Genomic DNA, 26,985 nt, shown 5'->3' on the forward strand with positions numbered 1-26,985 from the left:
CCAAGAGATTTTTGATGTCACTATCAATATCACAACATATTTTTTATGAAAACATAACAAAAACGAACTATGTTCTCCATTAAATATATTAACCAAGACTCTATCAAATTGTAATTTCCCTTTAATGGTAGAACTATAGGGTGTATGTTTGGCATTCCTCTACTGACGATTCTTTGTGTTTATTGGCCAACATACAGTACAAACAGACACTGACATGTCTGAGATAAGATAATGTTGCTTGATTTATCCACAGACCTCTGTCTGATAAACACAGAGAAAAATCAGCAGATCAAACTAAAACAAGCTGGGATGTCGGCGATAATGTCTTCTATGATGCATAGTTTGACAATGGGGTTAGTCCCTAATGCTAATCTAAGCTAAGCTAATTGCTAATCTACTGTACATGCAACGCTCATTTAACCGATTTAAAAACGCAGCTTCATGTCACAATGCCAGACTTATTCAGAGGCCTGGACACAGGCAAGTATTAACAAGAATAAAAGAAAGAAATTATAGAAAAGTAATGAAAATTATTTAAGAAAATGGTGGAAGTAGCAGTTTGTTGTTCCATTAAGTGAGCCCTTATATATAACAGGCTTAGGTCAGAGTGTTGACAATATTAAAATCCAAAGACCTTATCATTATATAGCACATTAGTATTTCTGTTTATGATTTTGTGGTAGCGTTTATTATGTTTAACTGCCAAATGAAACTCATTAAAGTATTAAATTGTACAAACCCTGGATTCAGTAACATACCTTTTGCCTCTCTACTCCCTCTGGTTTAAAATGATCCCAGACCAGCTGGCCTGGTAAACATTTTACTGCCATTACATCACAGGATTTCTGCGAGTCCAGGTTCATGTTTCATGCCCCTTGCTGTCATCTGCAGACATCAACATGTGGAGTTGCCTGGTGTAGCTTTAAATGGTAAAGATAGCAGGAGACTCATATTTCCATGCACTCTCTCACATGACACACTAGCATCAGTCATTTTGTTATGCTGTGCATGAAATCAGAGGATACAGATGGTCATCAAATTCATTTCTCTGCAGAAGAACAAAGGCCAGCACACAGCCTGCCGTGGCGTAGCTGCATGCAGCGTGTGTGTGTTTGTGTGTTTGTGTGTGTGTGTGTCTGAAGTCATGTTTAAAGTCACATCTGCTGATGGTTAGGATGCCGCTCTCGCTCTCACACTCCTGCTGTTCCTGGTGTACCCGGCACCCGATGAGGTCATCACTCATCGCTCGATTGCCAATTTATCAGAGGGGAGTCCAGTTCATCCCCCCTGTCCATATTTGCATGCTTTTTAGGAGCTTCCAGGGTCTACTGTCTTAATAGCATCCTGCTTTGATAATAGAGTAAAAAAGGCAGCGGAGGTGTACAGCGCTTAAAGTGTATGAGGGAAAAGGCTTTTCTCCATTCCCATGTACAACTCTTACCTTAGGATGTAACTTTCCAGAACCCCGTAAAAGGAAATGATTACATCGGGCTAAAATGCATAAAACAATGATGCATCAGTGCGAGAGAAATGAAAGCCTGCTGTGACGTGGTGCCTCTAATACGATACATGCCCAAACTCAAAACACTCTTCAGTCAAGTGATACGTTTCCTTATAGGAGTCAAAGTTATTTCTGGGTTAGCAGTTTTTCTAGCCCTCTGTAATAATGTTTTGGAAGGAGAGCAGAGCAGAACAGGATCGCTGAACAAACTGGGTTTTGTGCTCGAGCGAAGGGCTTTAGAGGATCAGTGGACTGTTATACAGAAATGAAAGGTTTTATTTTTCTGATCAGCACTGGAAGTTTCAACAGCAGAGTTTATCCCTAATTGTATTGGCTGCTGGTAATGTTGGAGATCAGTGAACAAAGTGAAGGCTGATAACCAATATAAATTATGTACAAACCCTAAAGAAATAAAACCCAAGCTCTAATAAAGATCCATCAAACTAAACTACTCAGTTCATATTATGAATGCTGTTGGCCCCTCATTTATGAAGCCCCACATGTACTGTAACTCATGTGCATAGGCAGTACCATGTTATAACTCATAATTATCTGTGTAGCGGCACTAAAAAATCTAATGTCTCATGTGAGGATTGCCTAGGAAAACAACTCCAGGAGGGAATGAGGTACAGTAAGAGGAGACACGTTTACCTAATAACTTAACACATGACACACATTTTGAGAGTACATAAATAAAGCTGCGTCCAATCTCAGGACAGATGAACACAGCAGATGCGAACACACATTTTGACTCAGTTCTATACATTTACTCAGGCTGGAGTCTTTGGCGCACCCGACACTGAACATATACACCATCATCAACTATTTCCATGGTAATCTGGCATCTTGTTGAACATGCAGTGTGATTGATGCTTCTCAGAGCCATTAGGTTAGTTTTTCTTCTTTCTTTTTTTGGTCTGCTCTCAGTCGTATAAATCTTTTCGCCTTTTCTCACGCAGTAATTAGCCCGATCCTTGACAGAGAGGCCTATTTTTCATGGCAGCCATGTCCTTCCTGACATGCTTGGTGACAAAGCGCAGACCGTCGTCAAACTGTCCTCCGGTCCAACTCAAACACTCTGCTACGGCTGAAGTGGAATGATGTGACCGTCCCAAATAGGTCACGGGCCGACGTCCAGCTGTGTTTCTTTTGTGAAATGATTTGCTGAGGCCGCATTTGTGTGTGTGTGTGTGTGTGTGGTTTTACGGCCGTGAGTGTGCCCCTTTGAGTCGTAGGTGAGGTTTTGGGTTAGTGCACATACCCTGCGTGTGTGTGTGTATGATATGTGATATTGCTAAGGAAGCAGTAAACATAGCACAGCCCAGTGACGGCTCTCTTGTTTGACATTTACAGAAGAAATCAGTCGGACATGTTTCCACATTAGGTCTTAGCTGGCAATGTTAAACAGCTCCGTCCCAGACTTATCTCACATTACGCTATTTAATGGATCACAGTTCCACCATTAGAGCCGTTAAGACAACATGCCTGTACAGTAAGAAAAAATACTTGTAATGTCTCGTAATCCAGTGTGAGGTTGGATATTTAACACAAGTACAATGTCTGCTTACATCACACAGATGCAATTACAGCTAACAGACACAACATGCTGTAATATGTTATCAAGGCCTCTAAATGATGTTTTATAATTCATAGCACTTGATAGAATAAGTGCTACCAGGAATTATGGTACAGTACAAACATTCTAGCAGTGATTAAATATAACAATCTAACAATTCAGATGTTTTGCAGATATAATATATATCAGATTGGGATGATGATGTTTCCAGGTAATAAGTAATAAAAGGAAGTATGTGACAATTTGAGATTTTGTAGCTATATGAAGAGTCAACCATCGCCAACATGACTCTGTTGTTCTCCCCCTATTCAATCTGATGACACGTACCAACACTTTTTAAAATGTGTTGGACAACATGTTTTCCATGTCATCAAGAAAACTCTTAGTTGCTAGTCGTTCCTGATTTATTTTGGTGATACTATTTGAAAGTTTGCTTCACCTTGTCCAGGCTTGAGCCCCTGTATCAGCCCTGATGGTATGTCACTCATTTGAGCTTCAGGACCCATTAATGTACCTTATTCAGCATGGTAGTCACAATCTTCAGTTGCACAAATGATTTCCGTTTAAAGTGCTTTCTATTGGTAAAACAAACCTGTTTCACTAAAACAATTGTCCTGGAAATATAAAGGCATAAACCTGAGAGGCGTATCTCTTCAAATGATTTTAACATTAGCATAAATGAGCTGCAGTTGCTTCACTAACAAACACACCTCAATAATGACTGACTGACATCCCACGCCAAATGAATAAACATCTGTTTGTGGTCTTAGGTCAGTGCACAGGATAGCGGATTAGAAAGAGCTTTTCACTCTGCTTCACATACCGTATATCCTCAGTGCTACCATAAAACAGAGCTGCAAAGTTAAAGCTTATTTGTGTATCCAAGCTCAAACCAAAATGATCTGTGAACAAACTCTTGCTCCTACTCTCCAGAAAAAAACGTTGGTGTGCTACAGCGTTTGGTCAATAAACAGTGATAATAAAAGTGAAGTACCTATTTACAGGTCATGGGAAAAACAATAATGGAATTCTTTTGTTTTTGTTTCCCCTGTAATCCTGAAGAGCAATTTGATTTCATGCTAACATTACAGAGGATTGGAAGGAGGACTCTAACAACTCCTTTACTAGCGGACAAGCTCATTATGAGCAATGCGCTTAAGCTTATTTAAGGCCACTATCCTTATCCTTCATCTCATTGTCATAGAAAAAGACAAACATTTGATCGCTCTTCTCCTCTAAATGCTGAAATGACTCTAGATGCCGTCCAACATGCGCGTGTTGACATTGATTCCTAAAGACACTTGTACTGTAGGGACAGCAGAGATGACAGATATTCCTAAAATAGGAAAGCCGCATCAGTCGTAAATTTGGCTTCACTTAGATACTGCATTTAGGGGCTGAACTCATGCATGATGTGTGGTGATGACATGAATGTCACTTGATATAGTTTAAGGCTTTTTATGTTCTGCCTGTTAGATCTTAATGGATCAGGCAGTCTAATTAAGGTCTGAAATGTGTTATAACCTCTCGTTGTGGAATATCTAGTCCCACCCGATAATACTTCATGCGAAACTTGCTTAGTAGTCAGAAGTTAAAACTGCTGCAACTCGAGTATCACATAATATGTCATTCGTGTGTTGTTTCTTTGTAGTCATAATTTAAATAAAACTCTACTGATGTCAGGAAGAACATTCTGATAAGGCTTTAAAAAAACAGGAATCAAAATGGCCTAATGGTCATTGCACCCTATTCCTTGAGGTTGATGGAAGAATGTAGTTGCGCATCCAAAATCAGCATTTGAGATGTGATGTTATTAGTAATTGCATTTAGATCATATGTCACCAAAATATCTCCAAGGAAGCCAACTTAAATACATTTTGACACTGCAGGGTTGAAGAAACAATTCAGCTAATAGTTTGCTCGTGGTGATTGATTCACTGACCTCTCGCGCTCCTGCTCCAGCAGGTTGGTGAACTCATCGCTCTTCTTCATGAACTCTCCGTGGTTCCTCTTCTCGTCCTCCAGCTTGAACAGGGCCTGTTTGTGCGACTGCTCCACCATCAGGAGCTGCTCCAACATCCGCCGGTGCGTCTCCCTCTGCTTCTCTACTAGCTTGTCTAGCTGTGGGGGGGGGAAGCACACAGAAGACACCTGTCATGGAGCTTATTTCAGACCCATATATGCGGTCGCTAATTCTGATTGAGAGTTGCTGTTACCTCTATCATTGGCTTCTCGTAGATGTCCTCTTGGAACATTTCAGCCTTGCCCTGGATGGCGTCTCTTTGCAGGGACTGCAGGACTGTTGGCGGTGTGACAAAGCCATATTTGGCCTCCAGCAGTGCAAAGTCCATTTTCTCTGCCCGCAGAACCGTGATCACCTCATCTCTGGCCTGTAGTCGGGGAAGAAGGTTGATTTGGTTAGATTTAACTTTATGAAGCAGACTTCCAATATGCAGCAGCAAAACAGCAAGAGACGATTCTATTCTTAACAAATGATGGTTAAAATAACTTCAAGCTTACGTTTTAGTGAGGGACATTTACTCATGAACTTGGCTCTCTTCTTAAGTGTCTTTAAGATTAAATAAAAAATCCCACAGGCATCTACAAATAGGGCAAAACTAAACAAGCTAAGGGGCAACTTTTCCCAGGCTTTATCTGAAGGCAGGCCCACAGATTCAGACTTAAAAACACCTCCAATAGATGCGTTGACTTTGATTCTTTGTATGTAGCTTCTAAAGCCTCAGCCTGTAATGCAGACTTAGCCTTGTTCCTATCATACAAACGGTGCCAGCAGATTCCTGGATCCAGGGCTGGAATGACAGGAAGTAGCCTCAGCTGTTGCCTGTCCATTAACACAGTCCATCTTTAGGGCCCACTCACCCATTGTTTCTGACTATATGTCCAACTGGGGCCTTTGCCATGTCTGCTGGACCGACTAATTGTTCTAAGGCTCACTCATACACTTTGGATTACCTGCAGCTCTCCCTCCAGCAAGCTAAGAAGAAAGACAAGGTCATCTCGGGAAAGGTCCCTGGTCTTCTCCTTCCGAGCTCCCTTTGGAGCACCGCTACTCCCACTCCCACTACTACTTCCATTTCCACTCCCACCGGCACAGGGGCTGTTCTTGGCCGTTTTGTGATTCCTCTGAATGGTGCCCGTGTCATCCGGCGGCTCCCGGTGTCTGCTGCGGCGCTCGGCCCTTCCTGAGGGCACCTCTCGCTCCACAGACCCCTTGCGTGAGTCCGATTTTTCCTGCTCCGGATTGGCCTTGGTCACGTCCTCCAGACTGTTGCTGCGGGACCGCATGTTCCTCTGCCTGTTGAAGCAATGGGAGATAAGGAATATTTAACATCATTATTATTATTAGTTTTGCCCTGGAGGCTATATTTTCGGCTGTACTCACAGGCAACACAACAAACAGAATACAAAATGTGCCAATTTGAATCCATGACCTTTACTTGAAGTGCTTTAAAGAACAAAACACTCTCAGATGCTCTTACATGTGTAATCAATCTTTGAGGTTTGTTGGGTTCCAGGAGTTACTTTGTGCCTGATGAGATGTTTTAATTTACATTTTCTAGCCAGAGGATGTTGGCATTAGTAGACATGGATCCCACTTTCACTTAATCAGCTCCAACCATTGTGAGCACAAACATGTTCGGTACATTACCAAAGGCAGCAGAAATCTTTGAGTCTGGGCTTTCCAATCTTTCAACGTCTTTGGAGGCTGTGCATGTCTCGACATAACTTTTGTTTCTCACATGTCATACTGTGCATTTGGATCTCGTCACACGTTATTGATACAACTGATCTTTCATCATGATGCAAAAAAGCCGTAAACGAAACCTACGTATCACATTCAGACCCACGTTAGTCATCGGCTCAGCGCAACATGTCGTCATTGCCTTCCATGTTATTATTAGTCACTCAGCGGAATAGAGTCATCATCACCCGGTCGTACCACCGGCCACAAAGCACGGTTATAGCGCACATTTTCAGACAGTTCCAAGGCTTTTTGGATCTGGACCTTCAGTGCTTTGACCGCCATTCAAGGCTAATTCATTTTCCTGTGACGTTAAATGACTAGAAAAAGGCGGCCAAAATCAGTCCTGCCAGAGGATATAGCCACTCGAGCGCTGTGGTCTTTTTGTGTACTTTCTTTGTCTTTACTACAGATGATGATAGGTGGTCTGATGGTTTGGGAGTGATCGTAAAAAAGGCGTAACATCTGAGGACATGGCGTACGAATAAAAAAAGCATCATGGCTACCTACCAAGGTCTGTTTGTACTGAACAGTGTGTTCTTGTGACATCTGGTTTATGAATGGGCCATTTAGTGACTCACTGACTATGATAGATGGAACTATGATAAATAGATGTATGCTGTGAACTGCAGCCCGACATGCCAAACAACTGTAAGCCCGTAATGTATTTATTTTTCAGCATTATGCTCAGCTTAAGTAAATATACCCAGAAGACAAAGCAGCACTGGAATGAAAACATGCTGAAACTCATTTTGTGTGTGTTTGATGTGAGAGAGAATAATCTGCCCAAAGGCATTACATCACCTTCTACCCAGCCGCGGCTCATATCAAAATGTTTCCACGTAACTGAGCTCGGGAGTTCCTGTTTCGGCTTAAGATGGTATTTCACAACAGTGTGCTACTAACTGACTTTTATTTAGTCGTTTGTATCCATTAGGCAACACAACATACTAATATTTGAAGTGTGCTTCTGGTAATGAATGATAAAGTTCTCCTCCTGGCATCTCTGAAATAGTGATGGCTTTCTAAAATGTGACGAAGCAATTGACTTGTACTTGAATGAAAAAAAGGGATCAGCTACAAATTAAATTAAATGAATTGATATATCAGTTCAACCAAATACATTACTATGTGTAAAGTATATGTATACATGTATTTAGAGTGTTACATGATCATTTGTTAGTGATAACATTCCAGTAATAAAATATAGTGAATAACATATCTGTGACAGGGTCATTTTAATACTTAGTATATATTTTTCTGTATACTATCAAGACAGTTTAATACCTTATTGTTACTTTGGTAGAATTCCTGTTGCAGAATTTAATGTTTTTTACTATAATATTGCTGTAAAAGTACAAATATGGAGACTTATTCCACCTTGCCACTAGTTAAACCTAAACCAAGTTATCTTTACAGATCCAAAATATGGTAGTGTCATGCCATTTTTGATAAATAACATTGGCATTCACCTTTTCCGTCTCGCAAATGAAGCAAAAATTGTAAAATACTATATTTCAAACTTGGTCCAAAGTTGCCACAGACCAAAATCACACCACTCCAACTGAATAAGCCTAAATGCGCCTTTTATGCAACGTGTTTCTGTGTGTGTCCACCCTCTGTGTGAGGCCCTCTGACAGTTTATGGGGAAGAAAGATGGCGAGATGATTGCATTGTGCACACTCTCGGCAAGGCGCCACATGATTCAGAGCTGAGGTAATTCCCTGCAGTCTAAGACAGACTCCACATCGACTTACTCAGAGATCAGGGCTACAGGCACTCACTGTGTGTGTTTCTACAGATATACGCAGTGTGTGTTTGTGCAGATATACGTAGTGTGTGTTTGTGCAGATATACGTAGTGTCCATGCAAACCGTTCTTGTCCAGTATGTTAAGTTTACAGAACAGTTTGTAACCTTACCCGGTGTGTGTCATTAGAACAGAATGTAACCTTTCTAAAGCACTAGATACATAATTAATTCAGCTTTCACTCACTCCTGCACAACTGCAGCCTGTTGAAATGTACTATCTATTATGCAACACACACTTGCATAAAAGTCTGCAGATTTGAGCAGAGATTGCGCAACCAATCCACAGGTCACAGACATGTAACGCGGCCCCGCTGGGATTCCTATGCAAGTATCACGTATCTGCAAAATCTCCAAGATGGATCAGAAATATATCACATAGTTCATGAAAAGGTTCACTGAGGGGCCAGGAGAATAGCTTCGTATTGGATCTTATATATCTCCAAATCGCTCCCTCACTGTCGAGGTGGGAGTCGAATAAATGAGTTTTGAGATCAGTGTTATATGTCTGGCGTGCGATGATCCTGAAACTTGGAGGAAAGCGGTCAAAATTGGAAACACTGGAATGGTGAGCAAGCGTGCAACAATGCTGGCCAGAGCTCTACTGCATTGTGTACATGAACTGATGTGAGAACACGTGTTGAATTTTAGTTACACAGCATGAAACACCTTTCTTCCATTATCCAAGTATCCACTTGGCCTTTAAGATTTGAACGAGATCAAGACAACGCCAAAATATATAACATCATTAGGTTAACATAATGAGCTTTTACTATCAAGATTTATATCTAAAATAAACAGTTTGAACGTGAGAAAAACAGTTTGCACTTAAGTAGATATGATAAAACTCATCCGTGACACCAGCATAACAGTCCAAATTGAAATAAACACAAGGTGTGAATTTGGAAAGCGGTGCCAAATGAAAGCGCGGCATAATAAAGTCACTGTTTGGAATTTTCCTCTGGGCCTTGCTTTGCCGAAGGAGGCAGAAACACTGGCTCTTAAAATGTGTGTGTACGCTGCGTTCGCACATATTTTCTCCATGACAGTGCTGTGTTGTCTGTGTCGTCAGCTCGGAGAAGGTGTGAAGACTAAACTGCAAACACACACAGTTAATTACCCGCCATCTGTTCTTCGGATCCTTGGATAACCCTGTGAGAGCCTTTTAGTGCACATTTGAAATGTTCATAGTAGGGAATACATATATTTCTCTGATGATGTCTTTGGATAGATGTGTGAGTGAACAGGTAAAGGAGTTTTTATGTAACAATGACATCCTATGTAAACATCAGTCAGGCTTCAGAAAGCAACATAGCACCATCACTGCCACAATGAAAGTGGTGAATGATATTGCTAATATCTTAGACAAAAAGCAGAGTTGTGCAGCTCTCACTGATTGTAAATCCCTGTATCGTTGTTGTATGATGTCCTTTTTAGTTTTTCTGTTGTTTTCTGTTTGTATGTCTTCATGTGGAACCTACTTGCTCTCCCTTGAAAAAAGAGATCAATCACCTGGTTAAATAAAGGTTTGAAATGAAATGAAATAGATTTGTATTGTTCTACTCCTGAAGTCACAATATTACCCAACACTTATCATGTTGGTTCCTGTGCTTCATACGCAATAATAATACATCATGATTTCCATCTGTTGAAGTACTCATAATAACATCCTGAATGAACGTGTATGACATGTGTAAAACTGCCCAGAGATTACTAAACCGATGCTTTGTCCTCTTACTAATCCCATCCAGCCAGTGTTGGGCGTTTTTGTCAGAGCAGATTGAACAAACTCCAATCATTTTTCATTTTGTGAGCAGGGATCGCTGCCAGGAGGTGATGTTATGATTAACAGGTGCTAAGATGTAATACAAGGGACTTGGCTGCTTGGCTTGGTTTCGGCATTAAAGGCAACACATTGAAAAGAATCATTCAAGCACAAGCACGACTTTACACAGAGGAAGGATTAATGAATGTTTTTTTTTTGGTTTAGCGTTCCCTATGACTTTTAACTTCAGGTATGCATATGAAGGTACAGCTTTTCTAGAGGATCAAGGTTGTAGCACACACGGATCCAGAAACTTTATTTTGGTTATGGTTTGAGCTAAATGCTATCAAGCTTACAATGGCTTCTTATATACAGTTACGTGGCTAACGGGGGTTGTTCTATTGGGTTTTATTTTAAGTTTTCCTTCACTGTTTTCACTTCATGAAAATGCAAAATATTGGTCACCTGAACATGTCTTGTTCACTCCGGTGACAATTCCCCTTCTTATATACAGGCTTTGGTAAAGAACAGGGAATTTCATTGCACGGGTTCAAATCCTTGGACATTTAATCGTATTCTGATGACATCTGATAGCCTTAAAACAGAATCGAAGCAAAGGGTATTTGAAATGTGATTATTTTGTGTTGACCCGATGATGGTACTTGTAGAGTACACTTAATTTGTTAAAAACATCATCTGGGCTCCATTAATGTTTGTACAAAATGATACTGGCAATCCATTTCATACTTGAAGAGATATTTAAGTATGGACCAAAGCGGTGGACCACTGCCATCCCTTGAGCCACACTCAAAATTAGCAGTATTAATAAAAACAGCTTTCTTATTCATTCATAAGACTCTCTTTCCTTCTTTCCCCTTCGTCCCTGAGGCCCTTCCATTACCTTGTGCTCTCATTAAGCAGCGAGGACAATGTCCGAAGCCAACAGCAAAGCTGTTACTGGAAACACTTGGCAGTTTCGGGCTTGTCTAGCCGGGACCACCAAGGTTTCTCCGAAAAGCTACCAGGTCAAAAGGCTCTTTCATTCAAAGACTTTTTAGGCAATGAACTCACCAAGCGCACCTGCCAGCCAGTCAGCAACTCATACACCCTCATAAAGTCGGTCTTTAATGCCAATCAAGTCATTTCATCGCACATCTGAACACTTTAGAAAACCATTAAGCTTATTATTTTGGGGTTTTATGATTTGGGATCTTTTCTGTGACTCTTGGGACTTATAATCTAAGCCAGCACCACACCCCTGCCCCACATAACTTTCCCCAATGTACCCAAACGTAGTCAATATACCTTTGAGCACTCTTCCCACTCTTGCTGTCTCTAAGCTCAAACAAGCTGGCTTTTTAGTGATGACTTCACTTCTCATGTGAGCTGGAAGTACTGTAAAGCAGAGGGAGGGCTGTTAAAGTCAAGAGGGTTAAAGGTGAGGAAGCAGGTGTGCCACAAAGAGAATACACCTCTTTACTCTTTCCTCCAGCACACACACATGCAAACGGGAGCCTGTGCGCACATTAACACACAGAACATGTGCATTGCATGTACACACCCACCGCTGCACAGGCACAAATTACAGAGTGAATTCCTGCAGCCTGACATCACGCTGCTGTCAATGTGATTGAGGGGGAGAGAAAGGCAGATCAAAAGAGGGCAGAGAAAGGGAAGAGAGGGGAGGGGAAGATGGAGGAGCTGCAGTGTATCCTTTGGAGGGTTTATATGCAGCTTACTGTACACAAAGTGTGCACTAAATCACCACTTACAATCATTTCTGAAGGGACTAAATGCTTTCAGGTGGCTCGAGTAGATTATGTAACGTTTGTCAAACTTTTTCCCACTTGGATGGACTCAGACATGCACAGTGTAGCTCTCCAATAACACGGCGTGAGGAGGAGAATTGACTTTTTATGAATGCTTTTCTCTTGTATTGATATCCAAAATATGGCCACAGGTTTTCTAGCACATTAGTCTGACTGGTGTTGTACTTCAAGTTAAAGAATAGTAAGCAATTTGGGACATAGCGTTAGTTTGGAGTCACGATTCTATTGTAAATTGATTCCGGATTCAAAAGGGCATTCTGTTTTATATTTCTCAGTGACTATACAAATAACAGTAGGGCTATACGAATAACAATAGGAGTAAAGTTCGAAATATACAAAGCCAATGCTGCCTTTTGGATTAACGCTAGCTGTCTTTTTATTTCTGAGAAAATTGCCAAACACAAACATAAATTGTACACAAAATAAGACGTAAAACTGATATCTACAAATCACAGAATATTCCTAGACACAACTTTGACTTGTTGTGTAGGATTACTGTACCTAGGCTCTTTAAAAGGAAAACACCTACCACAGCAACCGCCATTTTGTATATCCTGTGACTTATTTTACACCTACCACAGCAGTGTGTCTGTGTCAATAACCCACACTATCTGTTTGTGGCCCAGGAGAAATTGATCATGTGGAGGAGAAGCAAATCAGGTCTTAAAGGCTTGTTTTCATCCCAGCACGTCTCCACTCAAAGCACCACTGTTCAGTCACGCATCAATATCAACGCTAACTCACTGCGGCACGGTCTGCTTCATGTAAAATCTACATTCTTCACACGGTTAAACGTCTTGGTGTGGTGAGATGAATGTGGGGTCACAGCCATGTGCTTGACTGTATAATCAAATATCAGCAAATATCATATTTGTTCTGTAGTACAGCTTTCAGATCCATGCTCATATAACTAAAGTGTTAAATATCTGTAATGTGCTTCGCAGTGAATGTAGTAGTCATGCTTGCATTAAATTATTCACAAAATCAATAATGAATCCATTCTTCTTTACACATTCCACATTTCAACCATGCACATCAGTATTCACAGTCATGTTTATGTCTTTGTGTGTAAGCCCGCACACAGAAAGAGCCAAAGAGAAATAGACGTGTCAGTGATGATTAAACTTCAAACTTACAGAGCCAGAGGAGGTCAGAAAGCCAAAATCAGCGCTTTTTGTAAAATGAAAATCATCTTAAAGCTTGATAAGAATAAAAATTCATATACATTAATACATATATTGTTTTGTATGGTACAGGAGTTAACTGTTTTTAGCTGTTAATAAAGTAAGCTTCTAGAGCCCTTAAAAATGACTTAATGATATACAGGAACATGTACTGTGTTAATCAATACCATTAAGTGGTAATAAATATGTTTGAGGCAGATACCTTTGGGGTGAAAGACTAGGTGTTCCATTGTAAAATATGAGTATACAGTAGAAAATAATGTTTCGACATGTATTGCAACTCTTAAAGTGTTGTTAAAAAGTGTTAAATCATGGTTTAATGCTAACATTCCCCAAGTTATAGCTGTCAGAGTAGCATGCCGTGCCGGAGAGGTTTCTATCAAGTAGCCGAAAAAAATTAATGAAATGAAATGTTTACAAACAGCGCAGGGGTTGCCGTGGTAACAGGTAGCGATCAGCCTTCAGGCCTCGAGGTCGGATGAAGAGCCATAAAACCGTCGGGGATGTTTCCTGAGAGCATTAGTGTGAGGACTGTAAAGCAACAAAAGAAGTGGTTTGGGAATTCTTCGGCAGTGAAGTGGTCCACAGCTCAGGGCCACAGCTCCCCCCCCCCCCCTCCCTCCTGCTCACATGTAGCAAAGCTGTTACTCAGCTGCATGCAAAGCCCCCCTACACATTAAGAGGTTCAAGAAGTGGCAGAAAAAAAATCAAATAAATGTACAAACAAAAAATATATATATTTTGAGCTATTTTTGCCAAAAAAGGTGACATGACTGCTGATTTACTGGTTTGGTTCCTATTTAAATGTTAACTTATTATGCTTATTAATAGGTTTTCACTATAATACTATATATATAATACTTTATACTATATTTGCATATCTACTAGAACATGTTTACACACTTTATTGTTCAAAAAACACTTTATTTTCCTCCTACTTTCTTTCAGAATATATCTCTGCTCTGTTTTAGAGCCTGTCTTTTGAAGCCCTCCTGCTGAAAAGGCAGTCTGCTCTGATTTGCCTTAGCTAGAACAATTGCAAAGGTCGTTATCAAGTCTTTGTGAAGATACTCAGATAGTTGTTTGTTATAAATTCATATTCCTGACCATATTGTTGCCTGGTGCATCCTATTTGGCACACTAGAAAGTGTATCTCAAGGACAGAGATCATATTTGTTTACATAGTTCCACTGTGCATTTGAAATCTGACCAAAAGATATCACCGGTACAAAAACACACAGAAACACGATGTTCTCCACCAGAGGGAGCCCTTTTTCCATTAAAGCTTGAACCTTCACGTCAGCAAAGGTTCATCTCAAAGTTCAAGTGAAGTTACAATAAGCTGAAATGTAAATGTCTGCCTGTGCTGGAAGACAAATCACTCCTCTGTTATCTCCTCTGTTTGTCTATTTTAACCTTTTCTTGTTTTGCGTGTGTTTTGGCTGTTTTTTCTGGATCTAAATCATGTCTCTTTGTATCAACTATTCAAGCGAAACGAAACTCAAATGTTAAAATATGCTGCTATTCTTTGTTTTAAGTTATAGTTAGCTAAATGTTTTTGTCTTGGTCAGATGAACCAGTCGTTATTAGATGTGATCTCAGCCTGTCAGACTATGTTCTAACATTAAACAGACAGAACACGGGAAAATGAAAGTTGGCAGATGAATTGATTGAAGTTGGAGCCTTAATTCCTTATATGGTACATATTGCAGAGCCCTCTTACAAATATGTAATTGTCAGCTATGTAAATTAAACTGTCTTGGCTTGAGATCATTTAAACATTTTATGAAATGTCACTGTGAAACAAAAACGAGTACATGTTTCAATCTCAGATAAACGTCGAGGGGGGAAAGAAACAGCGGAATCTGTTTGTTATCTCTCATCACGTTCAAGTTTCATGACATAAAGCTGGTGACAGTCAGGAAAGTGGAATAAAGGAGGAGAGACACAGCATTGATGCTTCCTCTGCCAGGTTTACATTTGAAGGAGTTCTCAGTCTGAGAGGAGAGCCAAGTCGGATGAAACGTTGCCAAGCATACATGCTGTTAGTCTCACTTGCCGTACAGAATGTACACATACACTCTCACACACACACACACGTTCTGTTTGTCTGCTTTTGTCCAACAGTTTTGCCAATGAGAATGTCTTTCTCATGATCTCACGGCTGGCTCCAAGCGCTGTGTTTGACTGTGTGTAACATCTGTAATTGTGTAGGCCTCCCTTCACTGTATATTAGCGATCTCCCTCGTGCCAAGGTCTTCACATTTAACAAGGTCAAGCTGGTGAAAACAAAAACACACAGCAGTACAGAAGTTCAGCGACCTCTCAACCATAACCGGGACCAAATGACTTTTTAATGGGGCCAGTAATTCAGTTTGGATTCAAACATCAGCAAAACATGACGCACGCAGAGTGAGCCTCGTTCTCATGCTGCTGCTCTCTGACTCTATGTTTAACCCTGATGGGCTCCCATGTCGGCCTCAGTACACGTTCTAAACGCCCAATATATTTAATATCCTGTATCGGCTTCCATGCATTGGCAGTTGCTCCTGTCGTGTCATCAGACTGTAACCGTGTCTTCTCTAGAGCAGGTGATTACGAGAAAGAGAAGCTTTGAGGACTGATGCGGTGGGAGTTGGCCAGGAAGTGCTGCGGGATAGTAATATCATACACATAACAGTAGTAATAGCAGATATGGCATGACCTATAACTGAACCACAGTGGGCAACTAGCTGGTGAACATAGTTGAGCATTAGCTGATAAAGCTGATAATGAACGGCCCCATGTGGGAACAAACACTCGGGAACCACTACCAACTTGTTGTTTGAATGCATTGAACTAGAAAATACAGCCCTTGCCCAAGATTGGCCCTTGCAGATATTCACTTTTATATTAAAACACTCATGTGCATTCAATTCACATCAAATGCCGCCAGAGCGGCGAAATGTGTTCCCACTCAAAATGAAATGGACAAGAATGTATTAGATGACATTTTAAAAAGATCCAGATCTTCTCCATGCTGTAAAACTTGATCCCTTCCGCCCCCTCTGAAGTGTCCTGTGTGTGACAGAGCAGCTCCAGACAGATCCGATGGTCTGGATGTGTGAATATCTGGAATGATCTGCCACCACATGGGAGACCAGGGAGAAAGACAAATGGCCTCCGGTACAAGCCCTAACATCCTCACACTGTGATCCCCTGCATCCCACACACATACACACCCAGAGAAAAAATCACAGTCAGATCCAAATAATGTTGATTAAAAAGCGTTCTCATAAAAACCGCTTCTTCCATATATGGCATTTTTCTTCAGTAGTCACATATTTAAATTCCTGTCCTTTATTCAGTCCACGACAGTATTTATTTTATCTTCCCGAGTGCATTTTAAATTCAGCTCCCAATTTTAACATTGCCTTATTTTGAAGTATTGTTCAGAGAATATACAGACTCTGTTCAGCCAGCAGAGGGCAGCACTTTTTTAGTTTTTGAAATGGCCTTTTGGAGATTGTGTACTTGGTGATGCAGCCATGGCATATTTATTTAGTTATCATATTAACATTTTGAGGCTAGTTCTGATTCAACTTCACCAAACGAGTTAGAGGAAGCACAGTACAGAGCCTGAAGGTGTAAAACACAACCACATCTAGTTAAATCAGATTTAACTGGGGAACAGTTTAGCCGAACAAAGGATGAAGTTGAACAAGATAAGTACAAATTGTGTTTTGTATGTATTTTCCCATTTAGCAGAGTTCTTAGGGGGGCACATCTTCCAAAAGGTGTGTTGTTTGTTTCCAATCTGCCATGGTTTAGTTTACTCTACGTTAAATGGATCATTGTATTAGCAGCCTGCAGACAGCTTGTGTCATCAAATGCCTAAGATGCTTTCGGTCTGATTCAGCCACTATATTGTTTGTTTATTTTGAGAGAGATCAATTGATTTGAACAACGATCATTTACCAGGAAACAGCTAGTGTACAGGAATAATTACCAGGCGCAGTCACTGGTTGGGATAAAAAGAAACTGTTTTAATGTTGTTTTATGTTAGCTCCCCTGACTGAGGACTCTCACATAGAGTCAGGTAGTCAGCAGGCTGTCACAGTAACTGCATCTGCACTATGTGATCTTAGAAGTCACGTAAGCGTACTCATCTGTTTCACCACCCAGTATGGAAATAAATATATCTACTAGTTCAGCTTCCCTCTAGCCTTTTACTAACCGACTGTCAAGAAAAGCTGGTTACTTAATTACACTCAGAGATGGCAAAAGTACCCACATCCTTTACTCCAGTAGAAGTACAGATACTCATGTTTAAAATCACACGCAATGACTCTAAATAATAATGATCACGCCACCAAACACACATTCAAACTAAAGGAACCAGCCTGTTTGGAAAATGTAAGAAGTAGAAAGTACAGGTATTTGTGTTCAAAATGTAAGAAGTAGAAAGTACAGGTATTTGTGTTCAAAATGTAAGAAGTAAAAGTAAAAAGTCATCAGAAAAATAAGTAGTGGAGTACTGATACCAGAAAAATGTACTTAAGTACAGTAACGAAGTATTTGTACTCACCCACCTCTGCTTACACCGTACTTATGTACTCTGCAGGGGGGATGGAAATAAATGTTTCAAGAATAAACTCAACATTTGTGTATTATGGCCAGGCACAAGCTAAATAAATCAGAGCAGAAAGATGTATTTCAAAAGATGAAATGTTGAAAATAAAGTTGCAATACCATTTCTGGAATAAAGTAGAAAGTCTAAATGTTGAGAATAAAGTACAAATTAAGCCTAATAATAAAATGTCCCTTTTTCTTCTCAAAAAGTGTGACCTAAAATAAAATCCTCTTCATATTTTCCTCTTATACTCCATACTTCAGATACAGAAATAAGCAATGTGAATGCATCAGCATGCATACACACATTCACCGGTGCATTCCCGCTCTACCCATCCATCTGTGGAGTGACAGAGGATTGACAGTCGAGGATTACAGGGTCTCAGCATCCATCAGGTCTACATGCTGTCACACATACTGCCTCTCACTCACAGGTTAACCTGGAAGTCTCAGTCATTTTTCGTGTAGTATTGTATTATATCAAAGTTACAGTTTTTGCATCACTTTTGAATTTTGGCTTTGATAACTAGAATCCATTTAACAATTCATTTTTCAAATAGAAAATGATGCAACCATACATGCATATAAAGTCAAATATCCACCCCCATAAGGACACAGGTGTCACATGAACTTTAAATGTTCTGGAAAGTTCCTTATTCAGCTTTAGCCTTTATTTTATCTCATGAAGTCCCTAAGTAACACACACTGAACAGTCTGGTGGGTCCCGGTCCAGGACATGTGATTGTGTGTTCCCATAGCAACATGTCCAAGATGTCCACGTGCCAGGCTAACACATGTGACAGAACTAGCTACATTTCAGATATTTGACACTAGGGGGAGTTACTTGTCAAAAATGTGTTTTAGGTGGTCTATTTAGTCTAAATTAGGTTCCCCCTAATGTTCCCAAAAGTAGAAATGGGTCCGGGTTCTTATGGGTTAATATCCACTTTAGCTAGCATAGAGATGACAATAACAGTCTGAAATATCTCAACACATTTTGGATGGATTGCCGTGACATATTTAACAGATCTTCAGGATTCCCAGAGGATGAAGCCGACTTACTTTGTTGACCCTCTGGTGTTTTTTCTTTAGAGCCATCAGCAGGCTGAAATTACGGTCCCATTTAGAGTCAAATGGACGATAAAAAGCAGGGTACACTTGAGGGTGTGGCTACTTTGGGATTGACAGGTCTCCACCACGATGCTGTCCGGTTTGGGCGTTGTCGGGGTTTCTTTTCGTACAACTTTAACCAAAATGACAAACAAGAGGCTTCCAAACTGTAGTCCACTAATCATTGGGTGACTCCTTGTATACATCCACTGAAATGTCTCAACAGCTATTGAAACGAGATTATATATATATATATATATACACACAAGTCATGAACATATGTCATGAACGTGCTCATTATATGTATACTGTATATATATATATATACACACTCAAATATATGATGTTTTTAGATTGGCAGTTAGTAGAGTGTAAGCAGATGCACTTACTTTATGTCTGGACTTGAGTTCAGTTAATGATCATCATGGCTTTAGGACTCTGACTTTCAGGACAACAAATATCATGTCGCATATTAGGCTAATATATCATAATATTCCTTATTTTCTCCCCAACCAATTACCGTGGCATCACCGCCTATTTGCTTGTAATCTAATCTGTCCAGTGGCCGACAAACCCCGGGCTAAAATTAGGGGTCATCCAATCCCCTGGCCAGTAGAAGCGAGGCGGAGACATTGCCTGGTGGTGTTGGACCACTTCCCTCTGAGGGTCTGTACTGTAGTCTGCTCATTTGTCCTTCAGCAGCCAAAGTTTGATTTAAGTCATTTGTCTAAGCTGAAATGTGACTTTATCGACTTTATTATATTGTGCTATTTAGTGCCTAGATAATGAAAAAACAGCAAATCAATGATGGGGACTGCATCGACTTTACTAACAGGCAGAGGTGATGTGTTTATAATAAGCAATTATTGTCGGTCCCTGCTATGGGATCGCATTATCTGGCAGTGTATGAATCTCTCAAGGTGAGGTGATTACCTGAGTCGGTCAGTGATTATAAGTCCACTCAAATCTTAAACGTCGATGTCATGTGACACGTTGCTCTTATATATACATACATTTTAAGCCTAATTGGCATTCAGTAAGAAATATTTGAGTTATGTGAGTTACTGGTCGACAGTTGCCTCTATCAGTTAGTTTGTTTGTGTTATTGTCTGACTTTTGTTTACACCATCTAACTAATCCATCAAGACAGTGGGAGTCCAGCAGCGTATCTCAGCCTGGTGCTTCGCTTCATACCACAAGAGGTCATCAAATCCAGGATTATATTGCAGTTCTCTAGCTTTGTTAATACTCAGCTGCTATGCTGCCTCCAAGCAGGAAAACAACATCTCTCAGAGTTATGTTTTTCTTGAAGGAAAATCATTGTATTTCAGTCGCCATGCTACTGTTCTTCAGTCGAGTATCAGTGCATTGTGACAGTATGAGTCATCATTGCAGAGTATGGTAACGTTTTTGTATCTAGAACAAGGGCTCTGCAAACTCTCGATGCAGGTAGAATGATGGAAACAGCTTAGTTGAGGTTGTATGAATTAAAAGCACTATACTCTCAGGTTTTCCCAAGGCCACAATGTATCCTTCACAACTTGGACATCAGCTTTATTGTGGCTTTGGCCCCCTGCACTGCATACTGTATGAGTCATCTTGGCAGGTGGGTTTAATGCACCCACCTCCACCCTCACCAACACCATGCGCTTTGAAGGGCCTCATCCTAGCAGCACTCAAACTCAACCCCAGTCTGAGCAAATCACGCCCATTTAGGACAATTCAAAGGTCTGTTCGGGGTAAAGCGAGTGAATTAGGTGTCACAGGGCGACATTTCTCCCCACTGTAACACTCCCTTCCTTCCCTCCTGTTCTTTTTGCACTTAACATGTCTCCTAAATAAGAGGGAGCAGGGAAAATGTTAGTGGGTCATCAGAAAATAGCCTGATAATTGACCCTGTCATTTAGCAAATGCAAATGTCGCATCGCAATGCTAAGCTCCCTCATCTCAGCTGGGTCTGCTTCTATAGCAACAGTAAACACATAGAGGGGCAACAATGGGGGCTCAAAGAGTGTTCGCAGCGAGCTAACTTGTTTTATTTTTTTCTCTGGTGCATACTTAGAGCCAGGCTGCCACCTGTGTCGCTATATCCAATCATGTTACATATGCCAAGAATTTCACAACCAACGCCAAGTCCCTGGTGGAAATTCAATGCAGAAATAGCAGCGAGATGTGAGCTGGTTCACGTTGAGGCCTGCATGATACACAGCTCTGTAGGGAGTTGTTTTACATAATGTATGGCTACGAAGCAAGCTAAGCTAAGATGCACTCATGCAGAACAAGTAACTTGTTCTTAGGTGCAGGTTTTGCGAACTTTTAGTGTTTTCAGTAGTCGCTTACATCATCCAGTGTGCCAAGCAGATGAGTATAAGTTTGACATTTTTTAAATATTCACTTTCTTGAAGAGAATATACAGTAATGCCATAGCCAGCAGCCGGTTAGCCTAGCCTAGTATAAATACTAGAAACAGCTAGCATGGCTCTATCCAAAGGAACCTAATCCACCACCTCTCAAGCTCACTGATTAATATGTTGTATCTCATTTGTGACATCCATAAATAAAAACGATCTGTAGATACCCTGCCGGTTGCCTATCATGAGGTCATAGTTACCATCTCAGGATGTTACAGAACCAGCCAAGAATAATCTGACAGATAAAACTGCGTGTTAATAAGTGAGCTTTAGAGATGCCGGTGAGCAGATTGTGTTACCTTTCAACAGAGCCATGGTAGCCCCCTACTTGACATGGTGGACAAATAGTGGAATATCGACTTTGGGGCCATCACGTAATGCCATCGGGCCCAAAAATACTTTTTTACCATTGACTTTCACCAGGACACCTACACTCCACGTCACCAACTTCCCAGTACTGCACTTGAATAGCCTTTTTTTAAATCATCAGGTCCTGAATGATTTTTTTCCACATGGCCCTGACCATTTCTGCTGCATCATGGAAAGCATTGGCCCCATCAACCAGCTGACGTTAGAGTGGGCCCTTGTTGTATATTTAACATAGACACTAAATAAAGTAATGGTGGTGACGCACTGGCAAATCCAAACAATGTGGATGACGTAAATTGATAGCATTCAGGAAATGAAAAGACATACCTTGACTATTAGCACATTATCTGTTCAGAAACATTGTAGTCTTACTTATTCTTCCATCTGCATTTCATTTGTGTTAGACTGAATTCACCAGCCCTCTACCTGTTTTGTTTACATACTCAATACTGTGGACAATCCCCACAGGAGCAATTTGGGGTGAAGTGTCTTGCCCAGGGAAACAACAACATGCTGACTGCAGTGGGGTTTGAACCTGTGCTCCCCTGATCCGAACACCAACGCACTACTCCACTGCGCCACACGCCTCCCTATAGATAGTGAGCGGTGACTGCTGCAGCAAACGGCTATAAGATATGTGTGTGAATTATTCATGCACCTGGAGTTAAGCTGTGAGTTAGTGATGCACATGGGGAAGACACTTTGCTGAAGTAAGGTGTCAGCAATAAAATGCAACATACTGTAAAGAAGATGGAATTCTGTCCACATCTTGACTGAAGCATTTGAGCTGACTCTGAATTTTTTGACGTGAAGACGGCACATATATTCAAGAAATGTATGCGGTTATATATATTTTTTTTTAAATGCAACGTCATTAAAACAGTTTGTATGATTTCTTATGAAAAAAATGATGCTGAATTTTCATATGCAAATTCTTTCAAATTTCGAGTCAGCATCAGCTCCTTGCATGCTTTGAAAACCAAATTGTCTACAATTCAAATTCAAGTCGTCATTTTGTCAACAATAGTTATCCAGGAACAGCCGTCTCGTGGGTAAAACCATTACAAAAATTAAAAAACACCACTCTTGTTTAGCAACATTTTGCAGTTGTTACTTTTTGACAGTATAAAGTCTCACCTTTCTTGAATAGCCATCTATTCCTCCAAAGATATTTACCCCCGCCCCGAACCTTCTTTATAAACAAAAATGTGTATTTCCTGCTTCACGGAAAAACAGACATAGATGGATCATGTGGAAGAGGTAGGATGTATCTCAGTCTATGGGAACAGACAGACTAATTGGCTAAATGAGAATCTACCTGCTGCTACCAGAGCTTCTTCCTAATACAGACTTTTCCCTTTATATAGTCATACCCCTCAGCCTCGTCTGCTTGTCTTCACTTGCTCTCATGGGAGCACGTTCTGTGAAAGCACCCTCCAGCTGATCTTTCAAAGCCCACCCCGCTGTACAAACGGATTTCCACGGACTTATTTTGACTTCACTTGACAGCAGTAGGCTGCGGATCAAGCTGTGAGACATAAAAGAGACTAATGTGGGACAACATTGCGCCACTCTCCTGGTATATATAGTGCTGTTTTCCCAGAGCTGCGAGCGCATGGTATTCTGTGAGAGAAACAGGATCCTAGCACTGAAACAAGTCAGTGGTCCCTCAGCCAAACGCCATGTTGTCAACATGCTGGACTGATCGACCCCACAACGCATCATCAAAAAAACATCACAATGAAGACACAACGTTTGCTTGTTTTGCAGCAGAATGCGCATCATGAGACATTTCTATTCTTTCATAAATTGTACTGTACATACATTTTCTTTAACTCTTCAAAACCATTCACTCAACACATCAATGCTCTCATCACAATCTCAAGAAAAGAGGTAGAACTTTCAGTATATGCGCGAACACTACTAGTTTCAAAAGTGAAATCTTATACATTGGCAACTTTTTTGATTTAACAACCAAAACTTATAATATAACTAAAAATACATATAAAATAATGTATTAATCTGTCATGGGTCACCTCAACCACTGATCACACTAGCCCAGGGAAAGACCAATCGGGGATTCTGATTACCCTGATTCAAGTTTCACTTTACCCTGATCCAAATATGTAACATGACACTTTATGTATTCCTGTGGACTTTTCCCTTGGCACCCCAGCACAGAGCTTTAATGTGTGCTCAAGGACACTTCAGCAGGCCTTTGGTTATTACGAGCAGCCACCGCAGGATGACAGTTACGACCCATGAACTTCTCACCAAGCGTCCCCTGATATCATGTGACGTTTATCTGTTGTGAAGCATGTCTCTGGCTGATATGATTTCAATGTGAGAACAAGGAACTGTGAGAAAGTTATGTTAATCCAAATTCAAAGCCTTACCTATGAGCAACGTTCCCCTCTAAATTCAGTTCTTTCATTTTCAGTGATTTACTTAAAAGTAATACACAAAAAACCAGGAGGATCTGTTTTCTAAGGGCTAATTAAGGAGACGTTTGATTCCTTCAGACACACGTTCTCGTGCCAGCTTGACACACACACACACACACACACACACACACACACACACACACACACACACACACACACACACACACACACACACACACACACCGCTGAGCTCTCCCCATTGATGAATCAAACGCATTTAATAAAGCCTCTGCAGCCAGACCTTCTAATCCAACCTACAGCTGGTGAAGCTCAAGGTGCCAAGAGGTTTATTAAACCGTGTCTCGTCTAATGATCCCTGCCCCACTACCCTCAAACTGTCAATCACTCTGAAAGAAACCAAAAGGAGTTTACAGCAAGGGGTTCTGTTGCAGATCATCTAAAGATATTTCATATAATGCATTGTTTTTACGCTATGCAATGTCTAACATCGCATGCTATTCGTCAGATTTGTTCATCGAGAAATAATTTTGTGAGATACTAGTGCATTCCCGCCATGTTTATCCACTGTTGTTATGGCCAAAGACTCAATCTAAAAGGTGTGCAATGAGCATATGAGAAAACATATATTGTGTCTTATTGTATTGTTAAGATACAAAATGGCAATCGGACACCAATTTCCCTTAAAGCAACTTATATTATTTATTTATTTGATTTATTATTGATATTTCTTGACCTGCTTAAACATCTAGTAAGCCAAACCCACCCTCGTGGCTCAACTTTGGGCAGCCCTGATATGGATGAATTCATACAAAGTACTTCAACTCATATGACCCTAGGCCATTCCCCTTAAACTTGCTGATCAATCCGTTGGTCGGCTGCCTTGTTGTTGGTTTACGGCAGATTAGCCTCACCAGAAGGCTGCGTCCCCCCCGCCCCGCTATCGTACGTACTTAAACGGATTAACCTGTCACTTGTAGTCGCATGCCAAACCCCAAGCCTTTTAAAGCTGCATCTGGAGCGTGCTGGGGGACCTTCTGTCAGCCCAAATATTTACTCACAAGAGGGAGGTTTGTGGGAGGAATGCTAAAACACCTGTTGGTTCCTTTAATGTTTATTGTAGTCTAGTACATGTCAGTAGAAAAGGTAGCAAATGGCAGCTCTATGTCCCTATTAATGCCACTGTAAGCTCAATTTATTCATAACCTGTGAGTAACTGCAAACCTTGCTGCATGCCGATGATAGGTGGGAGCTGTGCTAATCCTTTTTCTTGGTAACATCTCTTTTTTACTTTGCTGACCACTACATACCAACACATCATCAATGTCAGCGCAGCACTTCCTGTCGGAGCGTGTAATTATATCTTTGGAAAAATGGAAATGAATACTGTCTGAGTTTTACAATTAAAGTCAAGTCAAAATGCTTCATTGGCCTGACATTTGACTGTTACACCCCCGTTAGGACGTTGCCAAACTGAGGCCTGGTAACTTGACCTCCTCCCTCCCTGCCTGTAGGAACTGTATGACACTGCTGCTCATGGACACGCTGCCCTTTGGAAATTCCCTGGCTGCAACCAATACTACCCGTCGTGCAACACCAGGTCCACTCAAGACAGTATCACTGCACAGGAGCGCATGAATTATCACCGCAGCTTTGAAGTGGTGGGCAGTTTGACCACGGGGTCCGTTACTGCCGCCAGGGCCGTATCATGTTTAACCCCGGTCAGCAGATTCTATTGAGAAGCGTAGGTGATTTACTGTAAGTCTGCAAAGTTTGACTTTGAGCTCAAATGCATGTTTTTCAAAAACAATACACAGCGTCATGTGAGACCAAATAACTGTGTTGATTAGGTCTTCTGTCTCCCTGACAAATAAATGAAACCCAATTAAAGCAAATTCACTCCAGTTAGATTAGGATCAGCAGACATTCCCTGTGACCCCCAGAGCCTCCTGGAGTCTTTGTTCTAGCATCTAATCTCTATATCTGTCTGATTAGCAGCAATCTTGCAGAAAAGCTGCCACAATGCAGATTACTTTCCGCTCACTTAGAGCCTAGTCTATCAACTTAAATTAGACATCTCAATTCAGAAATTGTTGATAGTGGGCTGCAGAAAACAGAATAGTATAAAATCCAGAAAAGTTTTAAAATGCATTATTAATGAAAAGCATGTATAATTGATAACCCCTGGCTTATAATATTTCCAAACATATAGCACATATAAATTAGCATTCAAGATAGATTTGTGGGTGATACTCATAGTGCTGACTAACCCTCAACACACAGAAAGGAACCTTTTTGCATTTGCATATTTCCCTCAAACTGAAAGAGATGAATACAGGCGTTTGTCAGGGCATGCACACACACACACATCCCCTGTCACACACAACCTCTCGCAGCCCAGCTCCAGTCTTACCTCTCACAGCGACGCTTTAGCCCACTGTGCTGCTGTGCCTCTGCAGTGCCACTGGCCGTGCCTTCAGCCTGCCGGCTCAGATGAAGCGTTATCCTGAATGTTTGCTCTGCTCCCAAAACGCTTTTCCTCTCCTGCGGCGCGTCCTCAGCTGGCCCTTTGGTACAATCCAGGTGGTCTGATGAGGTATGAGAGAAGAAGAGGAGGAAAAGGAGCGTGTCCTGACTGAATGATCGAGCTGCTTTG

General features: G+C 40.9%; 1 protein-coding gene across 1 annotated transcript; it reads right to left on the reverse strand.

Moving 5' to 3' along the window:
- Positions 1 to 439: 439 nt before the first annotated feature.
- LOC117499221 (filamin A-interacting protein 1-like) lies at positions 440 to 26,985 on the reverse strand. Its single transcript, XM_034151599.1, has 5 exons — positions 26,743 to 26,985; positions 6,051 to 6,393; positions 5,294 to 5,467; positions 5,020 to 5,198; positions 440 to 470 (listed from the first exon to the last, which is right to left on the reverse strand). Exons 2-5 carry the CDS (start codon positions 6,381 to 6,383, stop codon positions 440 to 442), a joined length of 717 nt encoding a protein of 238 aa, XP_034007490.1. The 5' UTR covers positions 6,384 to 6,393; positions 26,743 to 26,985.

This window comes from Trematomus bernacchii, unplaced genomic scaffold (genome assembly GCF_902827165.1).
Source record: "Trematomus bernacchii unplaced genomic scaffold, fTreBer1.1, whole genome shotgun sequence".
Classification (NCBI taxonomy): domain Eukaryota; kingdom Metazoa; phylum Chordata; class Actinopteri; order Perciformes; family Nototheniidae; genus Trematomus; species Trematomus bernacchii.